This window comes from Canis lupus, chromosome 4 (assembly GCF_048164855.1).
Source record: "Canis lupus baileyi chromosome 4, mCanLup2.hap1, whole genome shotgun sequence".
NCBI classification, from domain to species: Eukaryota; Metazoa; Chordata; class Mammalia; order Carnivora; family Canidae; genus Canis; species Canis lupus.
The window spans coordinates 61124937-61144220 of NC_132841.1; the positions used below are offsets into that span (position 1 = coordinate 61124937).

The 19284-nt window shown below is 47.9% G+C and overlaps 1 protein-coding gene across 2 annotated transcripts in view; it reads left to right on the plus strand.

Moving 5' to 3' along the window:
- The window catches only part of HTR4 (5-hydroxytryptamine receptor 4), a 173400-nt gene extending 155074 nt beyond the window's left edge, over window positions 1–18326 (plus strand). For both annotated transcript variants that reach the window (XM_072824594.1, XM_072824596.1), the window contains one exon: window positions 11511–18326. In XM_072824594.1, the coding sequence (XP_072680695.1) occupies window positions 11511–11598 (88 nt within the window). In that variant the 3' untranslated portion in view covers window positions 11599–18326. The remainder of the gene's footprint in view (window positions 1–11510) is intronic.
- Window positions 18327–19284: the final 958 nt, after the last annotated feature.

Sequence of the window (19284 nt, forward strand, 5' to 3'; positions counted from 1 at the left end):
GCGTCAGTTCCTCATCAGAAAAAGGGGCAATGCTCCCTGCCTCACGGGTTGTGGGGGGTTATTACGTGGGATCGCTCCTCATTCACGTAAGGGGCGCAGGATGGGACCTGGCCCACCGAAGTCCTCAGTAAACAGCAGCCAGTGACCCAGAGGAGGGCGCGGAGGAGGGAGGGTGACTTTCTTGTGCATCACCGCCGGGTGCCCTTGGACGGGTGCCTTAGCTCTCTGTGCCTGTGTCCTTACCGGTAAGTTCAGGTGGTCCCCTGCACCCTCCCGGCTGCTGCAACACCCGACACCCACGTGAGCTGCCCGCCCTGAAAGTGCTTTGTAGACGGACGTGTGACACAACCACCTGGTGCAATAATGCTGCTCCCCTCTTTGTCCTCCCCTAACGGCAGGTGGAGGCTCCTGGGATACCCCCGTAGGCTGAGATCTCCTGTCCACTAACTTCTGTGTTCTCCTTCTTTTTTCTTTCTCAACTTCTGCTTGGCTCTCCCTCATCTGGGGCTGTTCTCTGTTTCAACTCACAGTGGCTGTTCCTCTGTCTCTGGCTTCCTCCTGCTCTTCTGCAATAGACCAGCTCCTGTCTGACTCTGAACGTGCTCTGTAAGTCTGTCACTGGCTGTCAGCGTCTGTCTGGGTCTGTCTGTTCACCTCCGCCTGCAGGATGTCCTCGGTCTCTGCTTGTTCTCGTGGCCTCGCTGGACCAGCTTGCACAAGGGACGCGTCGCCCGACGCCGGGACATCGCAGCTGCCCCCAGACGTGCCCACGCCCAGGTCCTCCTGGGCCTTGATCGCTGTTGATCTGCACGCCAGAGACACATACAGTTCGGGAGCCTCATTTCATTTTATGTTCTTTAACTTTTAGATTCGGTTTGGGGCTCCTTCCCTGCTCTGGGAGCACAGCCTTCCCAAGGCCTCTGGGAGCTGAGCGCCCGCCCAGCTGGATTCAGCCCATGAAATCACGGTCCTCAGAGGCTCTGTCATCTGGCTCATCCCGGGCGCCATTCATCCTGTCTCTCCTTGCCTACACGTGGCAAACGCCTTCATCATTTTATTTCTCAAAAATTTACCTATTTATTCGAGAGAGAGGGAGAGAGAGAGGGAGAGAGAGAAAGGGTGAGCACAAGGAGGGAGAAGGGCAGAGGGAAGGAGAATCCCAGACTCTGCACTGAGCCGTGAGCCTGACACCGGGCTCGATCCCAAAACCCTGAGATCAAGACTTGCATCGAGGGCACCTGGGTGGCTCAGTGGCTGAGCATCTGCCTTTGGCTCAGGTCGTGGTCCCGGGATGCTGCGATCGAGTCCCTCATCGGGTTCCCCACAGGGAGCCTGCTTCTCCCTCTACCTGTCTATCTCTCTCTCTCTCTCTCTCTCTCTCTCTCTCAGTAAATAAATAAAATCTTAAAAAAAAAAAAAAACAAACCTACACTGAAATCAAGAGTCAGCAGCTTAGCTGATGATGCCACCCAGGTGCCCCAATCTTCATCTTTCTTAAGCAAGTGGTTGTGATGAAATCAGGATGAGGGGAGTTTTTTTGTCAGTATTTTATTAATGTTGTATTTGGAAACACGCATCTGTAGAAGAACAGTCAGAGAGTACAAAATGTTACCATTTACCTTTCACACAGCTTATTTCCTTAATGCTAACATTTATTTTACACAACCATGGATCATTCATCAAAGCTGGAAAATGAGCATTTTCCCAATACTATCAATGGAACTACAGACTTTATTTGGATTCCCCCAGTATCAAGTCAGATTCTGAGCCACCTGGTTCAGAGTTGTGATTTTGACTTTCCTGTATCAAGCCATCCTAGTACAGTAATGGCCTAGAGAGAGGATTGAAACATTTTCCTCTGTGCTCAGTGACCCCTGTTGGTTTTACTGTGTCAGTATCTGTCAACTTTCTTATGTGTCTTTTCTCTTTGCACACAAAGCTGTTGCTTTGTCCTGCAGCCAGGCTGTCCACCACCAGCATTATGTATCCACCCCCTCCCAAGCCCTGTGTGGAAGCAGAACCAAGCTTTTTAGAGTTATACACAAACTAAGTTTGAATATTTTCTGCGTGAAAAACCAGGGAAGGCTAAGAAAAGTCGACACGTTTGTGAGATCTACTCTGGTGATTCAGAGTCCTTAAAAAGAACAAACAAAAATCCCTCAGTCAGGTGTCTGAATAGTTAAGGTCACTGGATGCCTGAACTCTAGATAAATGGAACGTTGTTAGTAAGAGTCACAGAAGCACTCACTAACTCAAACTCCTCTGGTAATAGTTCATTTTCTCTGGATGCTTCCGGTTTTCCTGAATTAATCCCTTCAAGACAAAAGGTCGTATAACTCTCCAATGTATCCTGTTATTTCCTGCTCCCTCCCATACACAGTCTTTCTTTAGCTCCTTGAGATCTGTATTAGTCGGCTTGGACTGCTGTAACAAAATATCACAGATTGGTTGGCTTAAACAACATTTATTCCTCACAGTTTTGGGGGTTGGGAAGTCAGCAGATTCCTTTCCCAGTGAGAATCCTCTTCCTGTTTTGCAGACAGATACTTTCTTACTGAGTCCTCACATGGCAGAGAGAAACAGAGGGAGAAAGAGAGAGAGAGTGCCCTGGTCTCTCTTCCTTTTCTTCTATAAGGGCACTAATCCCATCACAGTGGCCCCACTCTCATGACCTCACCTAATTATCTCCCAAAGGCCCCACCTCCAAATACCATCATAGTGGGGGTTACGGACATATTTGGGGTGGCACACTTTTAATCCATGATACCTTCAATCCTCTACCAGCTGGAAAATATCCCTTTCTTCATCTTCAGACTCCCAACTTGTCTGCCAAGGCGTTACCATGGGAACAACCCCAGTGTCCATGATGTGATTTTTGTGCTAAGGTGGCTTTCTCAGTCTCCTTCCTGTGGAGAGATTGAGAACCAGAAATGCCCACAAGCAACACCCTCCCCGCCCCCAGAAGCTATGGCATTGAACATAAAAGAATGGAAAGCACATCACAGATGCAGAGATTGTCTGAGCAGTGCAACACACAGAGCTGTGTAAGGATCAGGGACAGAAGAATTGCCATCGTCCTTTGTGATCAATACAAATGTCAGGCAATGTCGGGGAGGATTGTCTCATTCTGTAATCCATTCTATTCCATTCCATTTCTATAGATTCCATGATATTTTGCACTCTCTGAAGTGTTGTGAGCTCTATAGCAAGTATTAAAAAGGAATAAGGTTGGAAAGTACTAATAGCAAAATGGCTCTGGATTCTAACACATGTGGATTTGAATCCTGGCTTGGCCCATTGCTGGCTGAGTGACCTCTGGTAAATCTAAAGCTCTTTGAGTTTCCTCGTCTGTGAAATGGAGATATAAAAAATGATAGCACTGACATCATAGAGTCTTTGTAAGCACTAAATGCAATATTTCCAAAGCACTTAGCAAAGGATCCGATATAAGAAGGCTGAAAGATTGTTACCTTTTATCATAAGATATGGACCTTGCCTTTCAAGAGTGTTAGGAGGCCGGAAATATGTCCAGTCAGACACCTGACATTAACAGAAATTTTGTATTTCTACAGACAGTAAATGCTGATAGACAGTGTAGAAGACTTCTGGAAGGCCTCCTGGTGGGCATTGAATTGGTCTCTAACGATGAGTAGGATTTGGGTGCGGCAGTGTGGGAAATGACTGAAGACGTGGAAGACAGGGAGCACGGACATTACATCATTTTGAACACTTTGGCCTACAAGGACATTCTAGAATGCCTAACTAAAATGAACTTAAACAAGGAGATCATTTATACAAGACAGAAAGTCCAGAGTTGGGTAGTTTCAGGGTTGGTTAATCCAACCTGGATGGACGATCCCGATGTTTTTTATCTTTCCACTCTGGCATTCTTAACCTATTAGTTTTCATCCTGGGGTGATGCCCTCATGGTCACAAAATAGCCGCAACAGCTCCAAACACTGCATCCTCCTCACAAAACCATAGCCATAACCAAATGCAAGAAGATAAGGCAGGCTCTGCTTGCACTTGTCTTTTATTCAGGAGGAAAATATTTTTCAGCAGACTCCCTTAGCAGGCCTTCAGGCCCCACTCACCGGGAGAAGATCACTGGCCAAGCCCTTGGCTGCAATGCATCTAGCATGTTTGCCTCTAAAGAGACATGCTCTGTCAGAAAGAAAGAAGAGAGTATGGGCACAGGCTTTAACGGATGTAATTCATAGTGTCTACCACAGGCTGTAAATCTCTTGCTTCCTGAAGAAAAATAGAAGAGAGCTCTATTGGAAGGATATAGAATATCTCGTGGATCTCCAGAGCAGGAGGTTTACTGGCCTTCACTGGGGCTAAAATAAGGAATGGGATGTTTTCAGGGATTAGCATTCCTCTTTCCATCTCTCTGAGGCCATAATCTCTGGCCTGCTTTGTACTGTACATCAACTTCATTCTTTTCTCTTTCTCAACCACTTTTCCTGCTTCTAGGAGCCCATAGGCCAAACCTGGCTCCTCCAGGCAGCCCCACGCATTCTCAGTTGGAGCAGTAAGAGTCTGATAGTGTCTTGACGTTTTCAGTCACATCTCCTCCAGAGATGGAGCAGGAGTGTTCTAGCTTTGACCTCCACTGTGACCAGGGAGAGAGAGCCTGCTGCAGGGGTGGGATCATTCCCCTGATTGTGCGACACCGGGGCTGGTGCCACAGCTGCATCCTAGGGTGAAGAAGCACATTTAGGAGACTGTGGACCCCTGAAGGTGTGGGGTAGGGTGGGATGTGTGCGTGAGGGGAACACACTTAAAGGAAGCACTCCCTGTTTTGGAATAGTTAGAAATGCCTGTGTAAAAATGAACACCTGGACCATAAATGTGGATTCTGGTCCTGACTCCACTGATAACCAAGGGGAGGGCCTGAGACCAAGGTCCCTTAGGCACCTGCAGTATCTGTTTTCAAGTGACACAGATAAGCCAGTCCAGAGAGGAACTACTGAGGAGCTGAGGAGAGTAGAAACCCTGATCTGTGAGGACTGTTGAGAAACCGGAAGTGGCCCTATGGGAGAAGAGAAGGCTCAGGGTGGTTGGTGCACCCTCTTTAATGGCATCCACTTAGTTGCCCAGTCTAAACTCGGGCTCACTGCGCCACCCTTCTCAGTGGATCTGCACATGCAATCCAGATGGCGTCCTTCCCATCACGCTCTGTGAGGTCCTCTCACTCCCTCCACTGCTACTAGCCTTGCTCATGACCTCATCTTTCCCAGAGGAAGGAGCCTCCATGCTGGTCTCATTCCCCTGATCATCCCTCCCACTTCCCAAGTGCAGACTGTGTTCATCCCAGTCTCCATCACCTAAAGATTCAGCCCAACCTCTTCAGCCCAGCTCTTAAGACCCCCCAACAATGCCACCTCACCCTCCTTTAAGCATCATCACTTCCCTGCACCCCCCACCTCACCATGTAGGGTATATTCTTAGAACATCTTCCCTTCCTCAAACAAAGCATACCACTCTGGGCTCTGTCTGCCTCCACACCTTTGCCTCCCCCATGCCATACCTCAAATGCCCCCATTGCCCTCACGTCTGATGCATCAGCAGATCCTTCAAGATATATCCTGAATCTGGCTTCTTCTCAACACCCCCACTGGTGTCATCCGATGTCTCTGAGTCACCTCTGGACACCTTAGAAATCATCTGTGGTGTATAAAATAATGGCTGTCCCAAGAGGAACACATCCTAACCCCCAAGTCCTCAGAATATTACCTTACATGGCAAAGGGGACCTTGTCGATGTGATTGAGCTGTGTGTCTTGAGATGGGGAGATTATCCTGGGTCATCCTCCAGTGGGCTCACTCGCAAGCACCCTGACACAGAGAGGCAGGAGGGTCAGTCAGGGAAGAGGTGTGATGATGCAAGCAGAGCGCAGAGCAACGAGGCATGCAGGCAGCCTGCGCAAGAGGCAAGGGGTGGGATTCTCCTCTAGAGCCTCCAGAAAGAATGCAGCTCAACTTCATCCTTGGACTTTACCCCAGTAAGACCCATTTTGGACTACTGATCACCAGAACTGTAAGGGAATTAGTTTATGTTCTTTTAAGTCAGGGAGTTTGTGGTAATCTGTACAGAAGGAGGCCAATATGCCTCTTAATTTACTTCAGGATTTCCACTCCAGCCAAATTCCAGTCCATTCTATACACCACAGCTAGAATGTTCTTCCAAACACAAAGTCCTCATGCACCTGCTCTACTTACGGCCGTGGCCAGCTTTCCCGTGTGTTTGGCTGGGCGAGCCATCCGTGGTGTGCTGAGCCTCACTGAGACTTCGTGCTCCTCTTAGACTGTTCTACTCCCGAAGCACCCACCTGCCTCTGTGGCAGTGGTCCTCATGCAGCCTCCGCCTCCCCTTGCCTGCAAAGCCCCTACCCAGCCCTCCGTTCTCACCTCCAGCGCTTCCTGGACCGCAGGGTCCTGACGCACAGGGCAACATGGTCCTGCGTGCTCCTTGACATGCTCTCATGCTAAGGCCAGCTGCCTCCCATCCCAACACCTCTTGTGACTTTGTGTCTGACTGTGGGTCTCCTGCACCACACTGTGGGCTCCGGGGGGACAGAGAATGTGCAGTCTGTCCTCATCACCCTCAGGTGTCCAGGGCTTCGCACAGTGCCTGGTGGACGCTGGAAAAATATATATATTTATTTATTTAAATTATTTATTTATTTATTCATGAGAGACTCAGAAAGAGGCAGAGATACTGGCAGAGGGAGAAGCAGGCTCCATGCAAGGGAGGCGCTCAACCGCTGAGCCACCCGGGCGTCCCTATATTTTTAAAGAACTGGGCAGCCCAGATGGCTCAGTGGTTTAGCGCCGCCTTCAGCCCAGGGCGTGATCCTGGAGTCCTGGGGTCGAGTCCCACATCAGGCTCCCTGCATGGAGCCTGCTTCTCCCTCTGCCTGTGTCTCTGTCTCTGTCTCTGTCTCTGTCTCTGTCTGTCTCTGTCTCTCATGGATAAATAAATAAAATCTAAAAAAAAAAAAAAGAACTAAGTGGCTGGATGAATCAATGCCTTGGGACTCGAAAATCTCATTCCTCCCAACATCAAGGAAATACCCAATATGAGGTCTTTGTTCCCAGGTGACGGGGCTCTAGCTTCGGGAACCTCTGCGTTAGGGTTAAATCCCTTCAAACCCATGTACCTTATATTTTAATAATTAAAGCACCTTGCATGCACCGCATGTGAGCACCGCCACGCAGGGGAAGGCTGGGGTGATGCGTGATAAGCTCTAACCATTTCCTTAGAATGCCGGGCTGGGCAGGCACAAGGGCTGTTATTATGCGACTAATTATTGCATCCAAGCTGCTCTAAGTGCAATGCTAATTGCTCAGTGAATGAATTGTAGACTCAGGTAATTACCAAACCTAATGTGGCTCCCGTCATGTTTGAGTAAATTAATGCTAAGGGGGGAAGCAGCCCAGCTTGAAGGGAGCGGCCTCCTGCCTCGCCGCCGTTGCTTGGGAAACAGCAGCGAAGTTCTGCATCCGGGCTTGAACCGGCCCAGGTCCACCCGCACATCTGGGCCTGCGTTCCACCAGGACAGCTGCAGAATGACAAGTAACCGGGACAACCAGACAACGGGGAGACTTTAGCCACTCTCGCAGATGACAGGCAGTCTCTGGGGCTCGCTCTTTATCCCTAAAGCCTCACGAAGGTTTCTTTCAGCTCTGTGATCGATGCTAAGTGAACAAAGATCTGATCAATTACTAAAGAATGGATTTCTGCACCGAATCAGTGATCGGGTACTGGCTTGATTTTTTTTTCTTTTTTACAAGTTTTTACATCCAATGTCAAGTAGCACAGTACTAATAACATTTATGGAGTGCTTACTACTTGACCGTCACTATCCTTTTTTTTTTTAAGATTTTATTTTTTTTATTCATGAGACACACACAGAGAGAGAGAGAGGGAGAGAGAGAGGGAGATTGAGGCAGAGACACAGGCAGAGGGAGAAGCAGGCTCCCTGCAGGGAGCCTGATACAGGACTTGATCTCAGATCTCCAGGATCAGGACCTGGGCTGAAGGTGGCGCTAAACCGCTGAGCCACCCGGGCCACCCTGACGGCCACTATTCTAATAAGAGTTTTGTGTGCATTATCTCTGTGTCTATTGCTCGAAACAATCCAGAACGTTTGTAGTAATTCACAGTTAGTGACTGTCCGAGCCAGGATTTACCCAGACATTAAGAGTCTGTGTTCTTAACCATTCCCTGTGTAACTACTTCTCGGACCGTGGGAAAGTCACACTTTCTGATCCTTGGTTTCCTTAAGAGCGAAGATACCAGTATCTACTGTGTCCAGCTCTTTGCTAAGCCCTTTATAGATGCTGATTTTATCATCACAAAGAAGCTGTGAAGTAGGTGGAACTGATCTACTTGACCAGGTCCCACCACTTGCTAATGCTGTTGGTAATGCTGTTCTATTTGTCTACAGTATCGCGTGCTTTCTTTTCCCCACTATTCCTCAGATTGAGGATGTGTACATCCCCATGACTATGCCTATAGACGGCTGGAGGTTCATGTATCTTACTTCGAGAAACACTGCATAAAGTTGGCCACTGTCACTGTGACATCATGGTGAACCCGATGCAAATGTGTGACCTGAATTCACAAGGCAATGTGAGTTTATAAGGTGGCCATCCAGATGCCCCTGGATCTGCTTAAATACCTGTTATATACTATGAAAGTGAAAACACCAAGTGAAAGATTTCTCTGTCATGGAGACTTGGGAATGCATACCCAAGCCCAGGGAGTACCTCTGCAGGCCAGACTCCACTGGAGACTCTGCCTCTCCTAGAGTTCTGCCACTGAAATGTCAGACCAGTTCCTCCATCCTGTGTATACCACCCACCAGATCATGGTGAGGACCTCACCACCACCACCACCACCATGTGTTGTAACTAGAAAACGTGCCCTTCTGCCTACACCTATTTCTGAAAAAGCTGCTGCTCTTCAACTGTGCTCTGGGTAAAGGGAACCTCCACTTAGAATGTCCACTCCAGTTCCATACTTCTCTAGTCATTCCTGAACAATTTGCTCCTTGGCCCATGGGAGACAGACACTTAGTAGAGATACATGAAAGGCTGCTGTAGAGGTGTGCCTGCATGCCACGAAAGTGCATTTTCTAACAGGATTGGATGTATCCATTTGGCTTTTCAACCAGGACACTGTCTTCATGTGAACTTGGTGTAGGAGAAGGTGCCATTGATTGCCTGTGAAAGTAACGCATTGGCCATGAACAGGGTAAAGGGTCAGGAGTGTTAAGAGTCGTGAGGTTAAGAGTGTGGGCATCATGGACATTGTGGCCTTTTATCAATTGCTTAACTTCTCTGAGTCTCGGTTTTCTCATCTATAAAATCAGTTGAAGTCTAGTAGGTACTGCTTAGAGTTGTGAAGAGTACATGATATAAACGAAACAATGTATGTGATTATAGAAAACGGTGCTTGCAGCACATCTTACTTCCCCAGCAAGGTGAGCTGTGTCTGAAGCAACTACTCACTACCTCTCGGGCTGAGAGCACAAGGCAAGAAACAATGAAACAAAAAAATAAAAAACCCAGAAACTTAGAGGAGGGACCCTACAGAACAGAGACATAGACCTATAAAGAGGAGGCGCTGGCCAGCTGGAGCTGATGTCTCCGAGGGGCTACTGTGAAGCTGGTTATGCAAGAGTTGGAAAGTGGACTGGGCTGCTGCTGCAGGAAGGCTCTTGCCTCTGTGGGGCTGCAGAAGCCTCACTAAGATGATGCCCGCAGGAGGAGCAAGGCCCTTTCCCTTCTTCTGGGCTCCTGCCCTCCTGCAGTAACCCCTGTTGGAGAAGCCTGACTGCAGCCAGCATCCAAAGCTGATAGTCTACAGCATCCTTCCAAAGCCAAGTATAGAAGAGTAGGTTTGAGGCTGAGCATCAGTGACTCAGTAGCTGGAGCACTAACTTCCCTAAGGTCTTTAGTCATCTCCCCCAGACACCTTCCTTGGTCACTCTCATTAAAAATATATAATCCTCCTTTCTGTAGCCATTTCCACTTTATTCTTCTCAAGGCTTATCTGGCAGGTACTTGTGGTTTTGCAAGTCCTCTCCCCTCCACTGGCCTCGAGCCCAGCAGCAGCTGCAGTGGACAGTTCTCTAAGAGCTCAGACTCATGCCCTTCACCTTGTCTCTGTTCCTCAGCTAACACCTGCTTTTATCCAGCAAAGAAGACTTTTTATTCTAGGTCAGGGTTTCTCAATTTTGGCATTATTGACATTTGGGGCCAGGAACTCTCTGTGTGGGGGACAGTGTACTGTGTATTACACAGTGTTTAGCAACACCCTTGGTCTCTACCCACTGCATGTCCCTGCCATGACAACCAAAAGTGTCTCCAAATTGTCCCTGTTGAGACCCACTATTCTAAGTTCATACCTGGCCCTGGAGTTGTGTGTGACCATGGGTATTGGCAGCAGATAGGTAGAGTTTGATTGACTTCATCTTCACGAATTTCCTTTATTCCCTTGGGCAAGTCCCTGAAGCTCTGGTCATTTTGCTCAATGGCAAAATGAATATAATACTATCTTTTGTTGTGAAGATTAAATAAGGTAACACATGTAAAGGGTTTAGTACGGTACCTGGTAAATACCAATCAATCAATAAAAGTCAGCAATTTATTATAATTCCGGGCAAAGCATTAATGTAATTCATGAGAAACTTGGTCATCAGCATGTGATGCCAAATAACTGGCATGGGTTTATTTGTTCTACTGAATGGGCTTGACATTGGCCCCAGGGAAGCGAGTGGTGGTAGTGCTCCTAAACTCTGTAGAAATTTCATAAGAATAACAGCCAGGTGCTGGAATCCGGGTTACTGATGATAAGATCCACTTGCAATCGAGATTGATTCAAAGGCAATTAACATAGGAGTGCAACCGTGTGATACCGCAAATAATAAACACTTGTCAAGTAGTAAATTTCACAGTGATGCTTAGAATCAACTTGCTGCTTGATTCATCTAATTGATTTACTCTTCCAAATGTCACCAAAAGGAATGAGAGAAACAAATATGGTTATAGTGTCGTTCAGACTCTGAGAGCTTTACTCATCTCAGCACTTTGATATTACTGAATCCAGAACCCTCCCTAGGAGAGGGAATTCACATATTCAGGTACTGCTTGAGGTAGTGGAGTAGAGTACATTCACATTTTGATGAATGTAAGAGCCTTAGGCTTTGCTGGGAGAAAAGAAGAAATCTAGGTTCTAGTCCAAACTCTGCCACTAACTCTTTGTATAATTCTGGGCCTGTCATTTCCTCCAGGTCTTCAGTTTCCCTACTTTTAAAATGAGCAATTTGGATGGAGTTCTTTGGTCTTCCCTCTCAATGTACCCCCACACCCAGCCCCACCTCACCATGCTCTCAGAAGCATGTCATAGGAAGGAAGCCAACAGTGATGGGAATACTCTCTTTGGTACATTCGAAGGATGTCCGTTGAATTCTCATGCTTTCTTTCCTTCCTCCCTAGGTACACAGTTCTGCACAGTGGACATCACCAGGAACTTGAGAAACTGCCCATACACAATGACCCAGAATCCTTGGAATCATGCTTCTGATTGAGAACGTGGCTCATGATTAAGCCATTCATTCCCATTCATGTCTGCATGAACAGGCTACCCTGGCATCTCTCCTGACCCTCATCACCACCAGCGAGTCATGAGGCAGTGGGGACAAGGGCCCAGGTACGGGACATGGGGCACAGTGCTGGACAGGACCCAAGGCCAGAGTGTGGAAGATCTCAGAGTTGAGAAGGGACTTCAGGCGTCCTCAGATCCAGCCTCCCATCGAATGCTGGAGTAGCATCTTCCATAATATCCTTGGACGTTGGGCGTCTCTGCTTGCACACCTCCAGGGATAGGAGCTCACTACCTCCCAATGCAGTTCCTTCTATTGTAGGGAAGCTTTAATTATAAGAAAGTTTTTCCCTTTGTTGGAACGAAGTCGTGTTTCTGCTCCATCTTCCATTGGGAGCCATGCAGTTAGCTCCCTGTTCCCCTTGAGAGCCCTTAGATGTTGGAAGACACTGATCTGCTGTCCACCCACCCTTTTAAGTCTTTGAACAGCTCCAGTTTCCTCTCCACTGTGGCCATCTTCTGGACATACTTTGGTGTGTGAATTAATCAAGGCTCTTGTAATGAAGTCAAGTTGATATCAATGCCAAGATGTCTGTCCAGAAGCATGAAAGAGCTGACAAGTGAAACATCAATATTTTCTGGGTGGTAGTTATGAACATTTCTCTTTTCCTTTTTCTTGCGGATAGATCTGAAAACTGCTCATTTTTTTTTTTTTTTTAAATTTTGGATCCATTACCCAAAGGCATCTTTACTGTTAGTCTAAATTGTGTGTGTGTTTAAGGATGACATTTGTCTCACTGGCATACTCACTTTGAGGTCATGTGGAATGAATCTTGATTCATTTTCCTTCCATGACAATGGAAAAAGGAACTGTACCTTTACTGAGGATGCTGATTAAGGATGATCTTGCAACTCAGATTTGGCGAGGAAATGAAGTTGCTCCAATAAGACACCTTTTAGGGGATTCCAGGGCCCTGTGCTGAGCCAGTGCTTGGTCTTGGGCCGGGCACTTGGCTCGTCGGGGCTAAGACATAATCACAAACCAACTTCCTTCCTTGGGGAAATTCACTGCCCCCCCCTGCCTGTGAAGCTGCTGGGGTTCCATTTTTCTCCATTTTTTTCAGCATCTCACTTCTTCCAAGCTCCTTAGGAGATGCTCCCCTGATGTCAAAGCTACCAGCGAATCATTTTATCTTGGGGTGAATTATCCCCCGTGGTTAAAATTTTTGAGGGCACATTTTTTCCCGGTTATCTTTCTTTTGACTGATGATAAAAATTCTATCCTGAGGATGGATTGCTGGCCTGTAGGGACCCAGCCCAGGGAACAGGCAATGTGGGTGGGCAGGTAGTGCTGGTGGGGGGCAGGGGAGGTTACAAAATAAAGATGTGCCCAAAGTTTCTAGCCTCACCAGGTCCCCCTGCCCTTGTGCTTGGTCTGTTGACCCCAATTTCCTTCCTAAGTGATCCCAGAAGCCACAATTGCCTCCTTATCACCTATTTTAAAGCAGAACCCACAGGATCTCCCCTTTCTCTCCATCCCCAAAAATGGTGGGAAGGACGATCAGACACCTTGATTTTTGCACTGCAAGTCGCACATCCCAGGAAACCCCTCAGTCCCAGGCAAAGTAGGCTGGCTGGTCACCCCACTTATGGGAGCCTCCCAGAGAGGATTAACCAGCCTCCTCATGTTTGCAGTTTCTTCCTACACTTTCTCATGGGAAAGGCAGAGCTGAGTGAATGTGGGGTCTGGAGTTCTTCCCATGCCGTCTGGATGAGGTCTCTGATCTCAAAGCACAAAGAACTTCTTAGGGAAAGACTAAGAGATCATGAGAACCAGATCATCATGAGGAAGCAATAGGTTTAGAGCTTTGAGGCAGCTGGTAAGCTTTGATGTCCCCAAAGTCGACATTATCTCCTGTGGAATGCATATATGCACACACACGTGCATCCATCCAGTAGGATTTGTTCCCTGTGAGATGCTTCTTTTCCCAGGAGCTTAGTAAGCTAGTGTGAAATATTATTTCTCAGTGGCAGGCCTACCATATTCGCCGATACCGTTCAACAGGGATCCACAGATTACAGCATGCGTGGGAAAATGAGACCTTACCATTAGCTGCTGGACTCTCGGGACACACTTCTGTGGGCCTGATTGGTGTCTGCAGAGGTCACGAGCACCCTGGTCCAGTGAAACAACAGCGATTGAGAAAATAGAAGCCCTTACCATTGTCAAAAAGACGGTGTCCTTTGCAGAGAAGGTCTCATAAGCAAACTTTGCTGTCTCTTTGGACCAGGGCTGGGATGATGTGGGTGATGCGCCCAACAGCCACAGGACAGGGTGAGAGGTGCTCTGTCTAGACAGCTGCTGGCCTGGCATTACCAAGAAGCCTGGCTTCCGAGAGTCCAGGTAATAGAGCAGGTGTATGGAAGACTGAGAAGGAGACGTGGAGCTTGTCCAAGGAAGGAGGAGACTTACTGGGCTGTCTTCCCTGAGAAGACCACCCTCTTCCAGGGAGCTTGAAGTGTCAAGAAGAGATGCTTTCTGGGAGGCAGCATATTTCTTCTGGCCACATGTGCCTGGACAGTCGCCGGGGTGACAGGCGCTGCAACCAGACTACCCCATGCCTGGGATCCAGGGGCTTCACCTGTGCTTCTTCTCAATGAGAACCTCCAGCTCACAGGACTGTCCAGGGGGAGGCCCCGAACTCCCCGTCCTGCTCATGGTCCGCAGCTGGCGAGTGAAAGAGATCGAAACGAACTTCTACTGCCCCCCGAGTATGTGTTTGTAGACGAACTCGTTCTTCCTGGATTTCACCTCTCACATCATGCTGCTCACTCGCTCTGCCCTGGGGCAGATTGCTGTCCGCCTGGACGTGGAGGGTGGGCTTGGGGAGGCCGGGGGAGGGGGTCCCGGGAGGGGCTGGGGGCGGCTATAATTGAACTGCCTTCAATATCATCTTCAAGCAAGAACAAAGTACTGTTTCCTTGGTGCTGTGCTGTCTGCCCGTTTTTCTCTTTGGTGGTGTTATTTCCCTCCAGGGAGAGCCCGGCGTGGCTTTTGTCTTGCTGTCATTTCTGCTCTTCTCTGGTCAACGTCCTTCCCTGTAACAGTTGGTCTGGGGGGGGGGGGGGGGGTGGCGGTGGGGAGACTAATGCATTTACCTTTCCTGGCTAGAATCTGCAGTCTCTTTCCCATTCAGTCTAGAGAACTGAGGCCGAATGTTTGGCTTAAACTTAAACAGATCAGGGATGGCTTCGAAGGCCTGGTGGGGTGACGTGCTGCTTGGGACCTTAACCAGCTCTGGCCTGGCTCATCGCGCCCACAAAATGGAGAAACTCTCTGGGACAGGAGGATTGTTGGAACACTTCAACAATGTGTTGAACCCCTCACATTCAACAGGGGTTGAATTGCTGTGCAGCCAAGGGCAACTGTGAGGATTTTCCCCATAAAATATGTGCCCTGCCTGTACCGCGATTAATATGTTCATGTAAGTAATTCAGGTTTTCACTTACTTATTTTAGAAAGAAATGTTTTATCAATCCCAGAATAGAAAATCAGTATTACTTGCCATAAATAGAAAGCAGCCATAGAGATAAATGAAAACAAAACAAGGTTTTTAAGTTCTAATGTAAGCCCAGTGCTCGTGTATTTAAAAGGGAGCTGAATGAGGGCTGGAAGCTGGGGGGCCCTGGGCCCTGTCCCATGTGGGGCTCCTGAAGCTAGGTAGGGCTGCAAGAGAGGTCACCAGGGGAGATCTCTCAAACTTTCTGAAGGAATGTGATTAATCCCTAGTGGAATTTGATACCCTTTGGCACCACAGAGAGAAGGAAAGTGTAACAGGTGATAGTTTAATTACTATTATATTTGATTCACATTGTTTCTCCTTTCCCTTCCTTTCCTTTTTTTAGCTCACTCCAGAACATATCTTAATAATAATAATAATAATGATAATAATAATAATAGTAATGTAGCAATAATAAGAGAAGCTACCATTTAAGGAGCTCCTTTCTGCTAGGCACTGTGATGAGTGCTTTACGTAGATTCTCTCATTTAATCCTCATAAAATCCTTACACCGTAAGTACCCAGATTTCTCCCACTCTGTAGCAGAGCAGACCTCAGCCTAGAGGTCTGGCGACTAGCCTAGACACCCAGGCACCCAGGCCGAGGCCCCAGGCCCCAGGAACCCAGGCCCCAGGCCCCGGGCTGGGAAGGGTGCATTTGGAGTGCAGACGGCGCAGGCGGTGTGGTTGTCAAGCCCGCAGTCCTCACCATGGGCACACAGTCCTTAACGGATGAGCTTCCTCCACTTGCACATGTAGGGCACGATGCTGGGAGTGAGGAGTGAGCAAGCGGAGGAGGCCCCTGCCCTCCTGTTGCCTAGGCAGTTCCTCCCGCCTCAGCCTGGGGCCTGGAGAGGAAGACAGGGCCTGCCTATTCCAGTGTGCAGCCCTCCCTGCACTTGCTCTACTGTGTCTTGACCTCCCTTCCACTCTCTGAGCCTGACTTTCGGTCTTTAAACAAAAGAAGAATTCAGTACACGATTGGGTGGGAGGAAAGGCCCTCCCGCACCGACTCTTTCCAGTATTCAGCTGCTGGGCCACCGAGTAACCAGCAGCACAGCCTGAGACAGGTGTGTGAGCCCCAGGGAGCATGGTCTGTATCTCAGGCCCTCCCTGGGGTGTGCGGATGAGGAGTGGCTCCGGCGGAAGGCAACTTGACTTTGCTGCATTTCCTAGTGGGAACATGGAATACTATCTGGATATGCTCCTCTGTCCCAGGAGCTTATCACCTCGGACACTTTACAGTTTGTATTTTCCCAGGGAGGTCCCTGAGCCTCTCACAGCAACCTGCAGGGAGGGATTACGGAGAGCATATTATAGAAAAAGAAACTGACTTTGTCAGGGAAGGTGATTTGCCCAAGGACACAGGAATCAGAGCTGAAACACTTCAGGTCACTCCTTTCTAACAGTCCTTTCCTCTTCCTCTCATTTCTAAATATACAAGTTACGTATTTTTAGACAACTTAAGTGATGGGTTGCACAGATAACGTATTAATGCAGTCCACTCCTATGAAAAAGAGTTCTAACTATAGAGCAAAACCCCCCTTGACTACAGCTTCATCCCACTCCCCTCAAGAAGTATCTGTGCTTTAGCTGGCTTATGTAACCCCAGAATGTGTCCTGTGTTTCTACATATGTATAAATGTACATATAAAACTAGATGATCTTGTTCTGTTCTTATATATAATGCTGTGTATTGTGATTTGCAATTTGCCTTTTCCAACGGTACTCCATACATGTCATTTTGTAAGACGTGATTCTTCGTCATTCTTTTCAGTTGTTGTGTGTCCATGCCCTACAACAGATGCCGTCCAGTGTGCGGTGTTGTCTCTTTTAGGGTCTGGCTGGTATCCTGTGGCCGAGTGGGGCATGTGAAGCCTGCCTCAGAAAATCAGCAGCGTGTTTTCCTGTCCTGTGCTAACCATAGGAAGGTCAGCTGGCAGGGGCTCAAGTGTCAGAGGCAGCTTCCCCGTGGACAAGGAAGGCCTGGCCCTTCATGGGCCCCAGCCGGCCTCCCTCCAGGGCCTGAGACCCCCTGCCCGAGTAGCACAGGCTTCAGGGGAAGACTGACATCATCGTGCTTTCACTGCTCCTGGAGACGTCCCTTTGACCAGATCCTTAACCTGCTATACCTTAATTTCCCCAATAGTAAAACAGGGGGCAGAACGATCAGACACTTTCTAGTATGAGGGTATGCGCAGAGCACTTGGTAAAACATTTTCAAAAAAGATTTATTTGAAAGAGTGCACACGTTGGGGGCGGGGCGGGGCGAGGCAGAGGGAATTCTAAGAAGGCTCTGCGCTGAGTGTGGAGCCTGACATGGGGCTCGATCTCACAACCCTGAGATCTCAACCTGAGCCAAAATCCAGAACTGGACACTTAACTGTGCCACTCCGGTGCCCTGGGAAACACTTTAAAACCTGCTTACGTGGTATCATTATTTCCTCTTAATGGCCTTACTAGTTCTGCTTCCTACCATCCTGGAATATGGTCAAAGGACAGGAGGTTATGAAAAGATTAGTAAAAACCCCTTCATAATTAAGGGAATAATAGTGGGAGCAGTCCACTTGTGCCCTTTTCCCGTTTATGAAGGCTCTCATGGCACTTTCACAACTGCCCTATGGGGTGGGCCTATTGTTCATTGTTACCATTTATAGATGACGAAATGGAGCCTCCAGGGTAAAGGCTGTGACCACCTCCAGGTCAGCTGGAAGTCATTTGAGGAAGTCAGAATCTGAATCTAGGTCCCGATTCCCATGGTGAGGTGCCTGTAAGAGCTATGTGTCAGCTGTGCTTTACAGATTGGGCTCACGGCTGACAGGACCCCAAGAGACACCATTATCTCTACCACTGAGATAATTTAATCATCTGTCTGTCAAACAGTGAAGGCCTTTTAAAAACGTGCCAGACGCTGCACCACAAGTGGATGACATGTAATGGCATGGACAGAACAGGACAACTCGATTCTCTATGACAGGTGAGGGCAAGCAAACTACCTACCATGTGGGGGCCGTGTCCTCCAGTCTGTAAGAACGTTTTTTTACTTTTTAAAGTGGTTGGAAAACAAATTAAAAGATATTCTGTGACATGTGAAAGTTACACCAAATTCAAATTTGTGTCCATAAATAAAGTTTTATTGTCCTGCCCGTTTGTTGATGTATCTTCTGTGGCTGCGTTCACACTCCAACAGCTGAGTAATCACCACGGTGGAGCTTCAGCTCATTACTGTCTGGCCCCATACAGGAAGTGTGCCGGCCCCTGCTGTCGGGCCATCACTGCAGCCACCCGTCCCACAGACACTGACCAGATGCCTACTGTAGTAGTCTTCTTCCAAGTTTGCTGTTTTGTTTTTAGCTGCTCCAGTCTGGAGGTCTTTGCAATGATTCTAGCACTTCCTGCTGTACTTGTTCTAGCAGTGGGTTGGAGGAGCCCGAAAGAAACCAACACGTTAGAAAGCAGCGGCCTCTAGCGGCCCATCTAAGCATTGGTTAGATGATTGGGTTATTCCGGTTACACTGAAAAAACAGGTTTACATGGAGTCTAAGGGTTGGGGGGAGAGGGTTGTATTATTTCGAAAGATCTAGAATGTTTTAGAATTTGTTTCCTGCTTTTACTTAAATATAGTTTGTTTTGAATTTGTTTCCTGCCCTTTTTAAGTTTTTCTTTTTCTTTTTTTTCTTTTTTTTTTTTTGAGATTTTATTTATTTATGATAGACACATAGGCAGAGAGAGGCAGAGACAGAAGCAGGCTCCACGCAGGGAACCTGATGTGGGACTTGATCCTGGGACTCCAGGATCACGCCCTGGGCCCAAGGCAGGTGCTTAACCACTGAGCCACCCAGGGATCTCATGTTTCCTGCCTTTTCTAACCTGGAGAGTACAACACACTTAGTTAAAAAGGAAGACTGGTGGAATTAAAAATAAGGGAATAAAAAGATGACCGAATGTGGTTCCTGACCTTCTTCCCAATGTGACAGAAATAATTTTGTCTTGAAAAAGAGAGAACTTTGATGGAAGATACGACCATTCACATGATTTTAGTGTTAGGAATACTTGCAGGTGCCCTTGCATGTCTGTGAACAATACGGAGGCAGCCCAGTGGGAGTCAG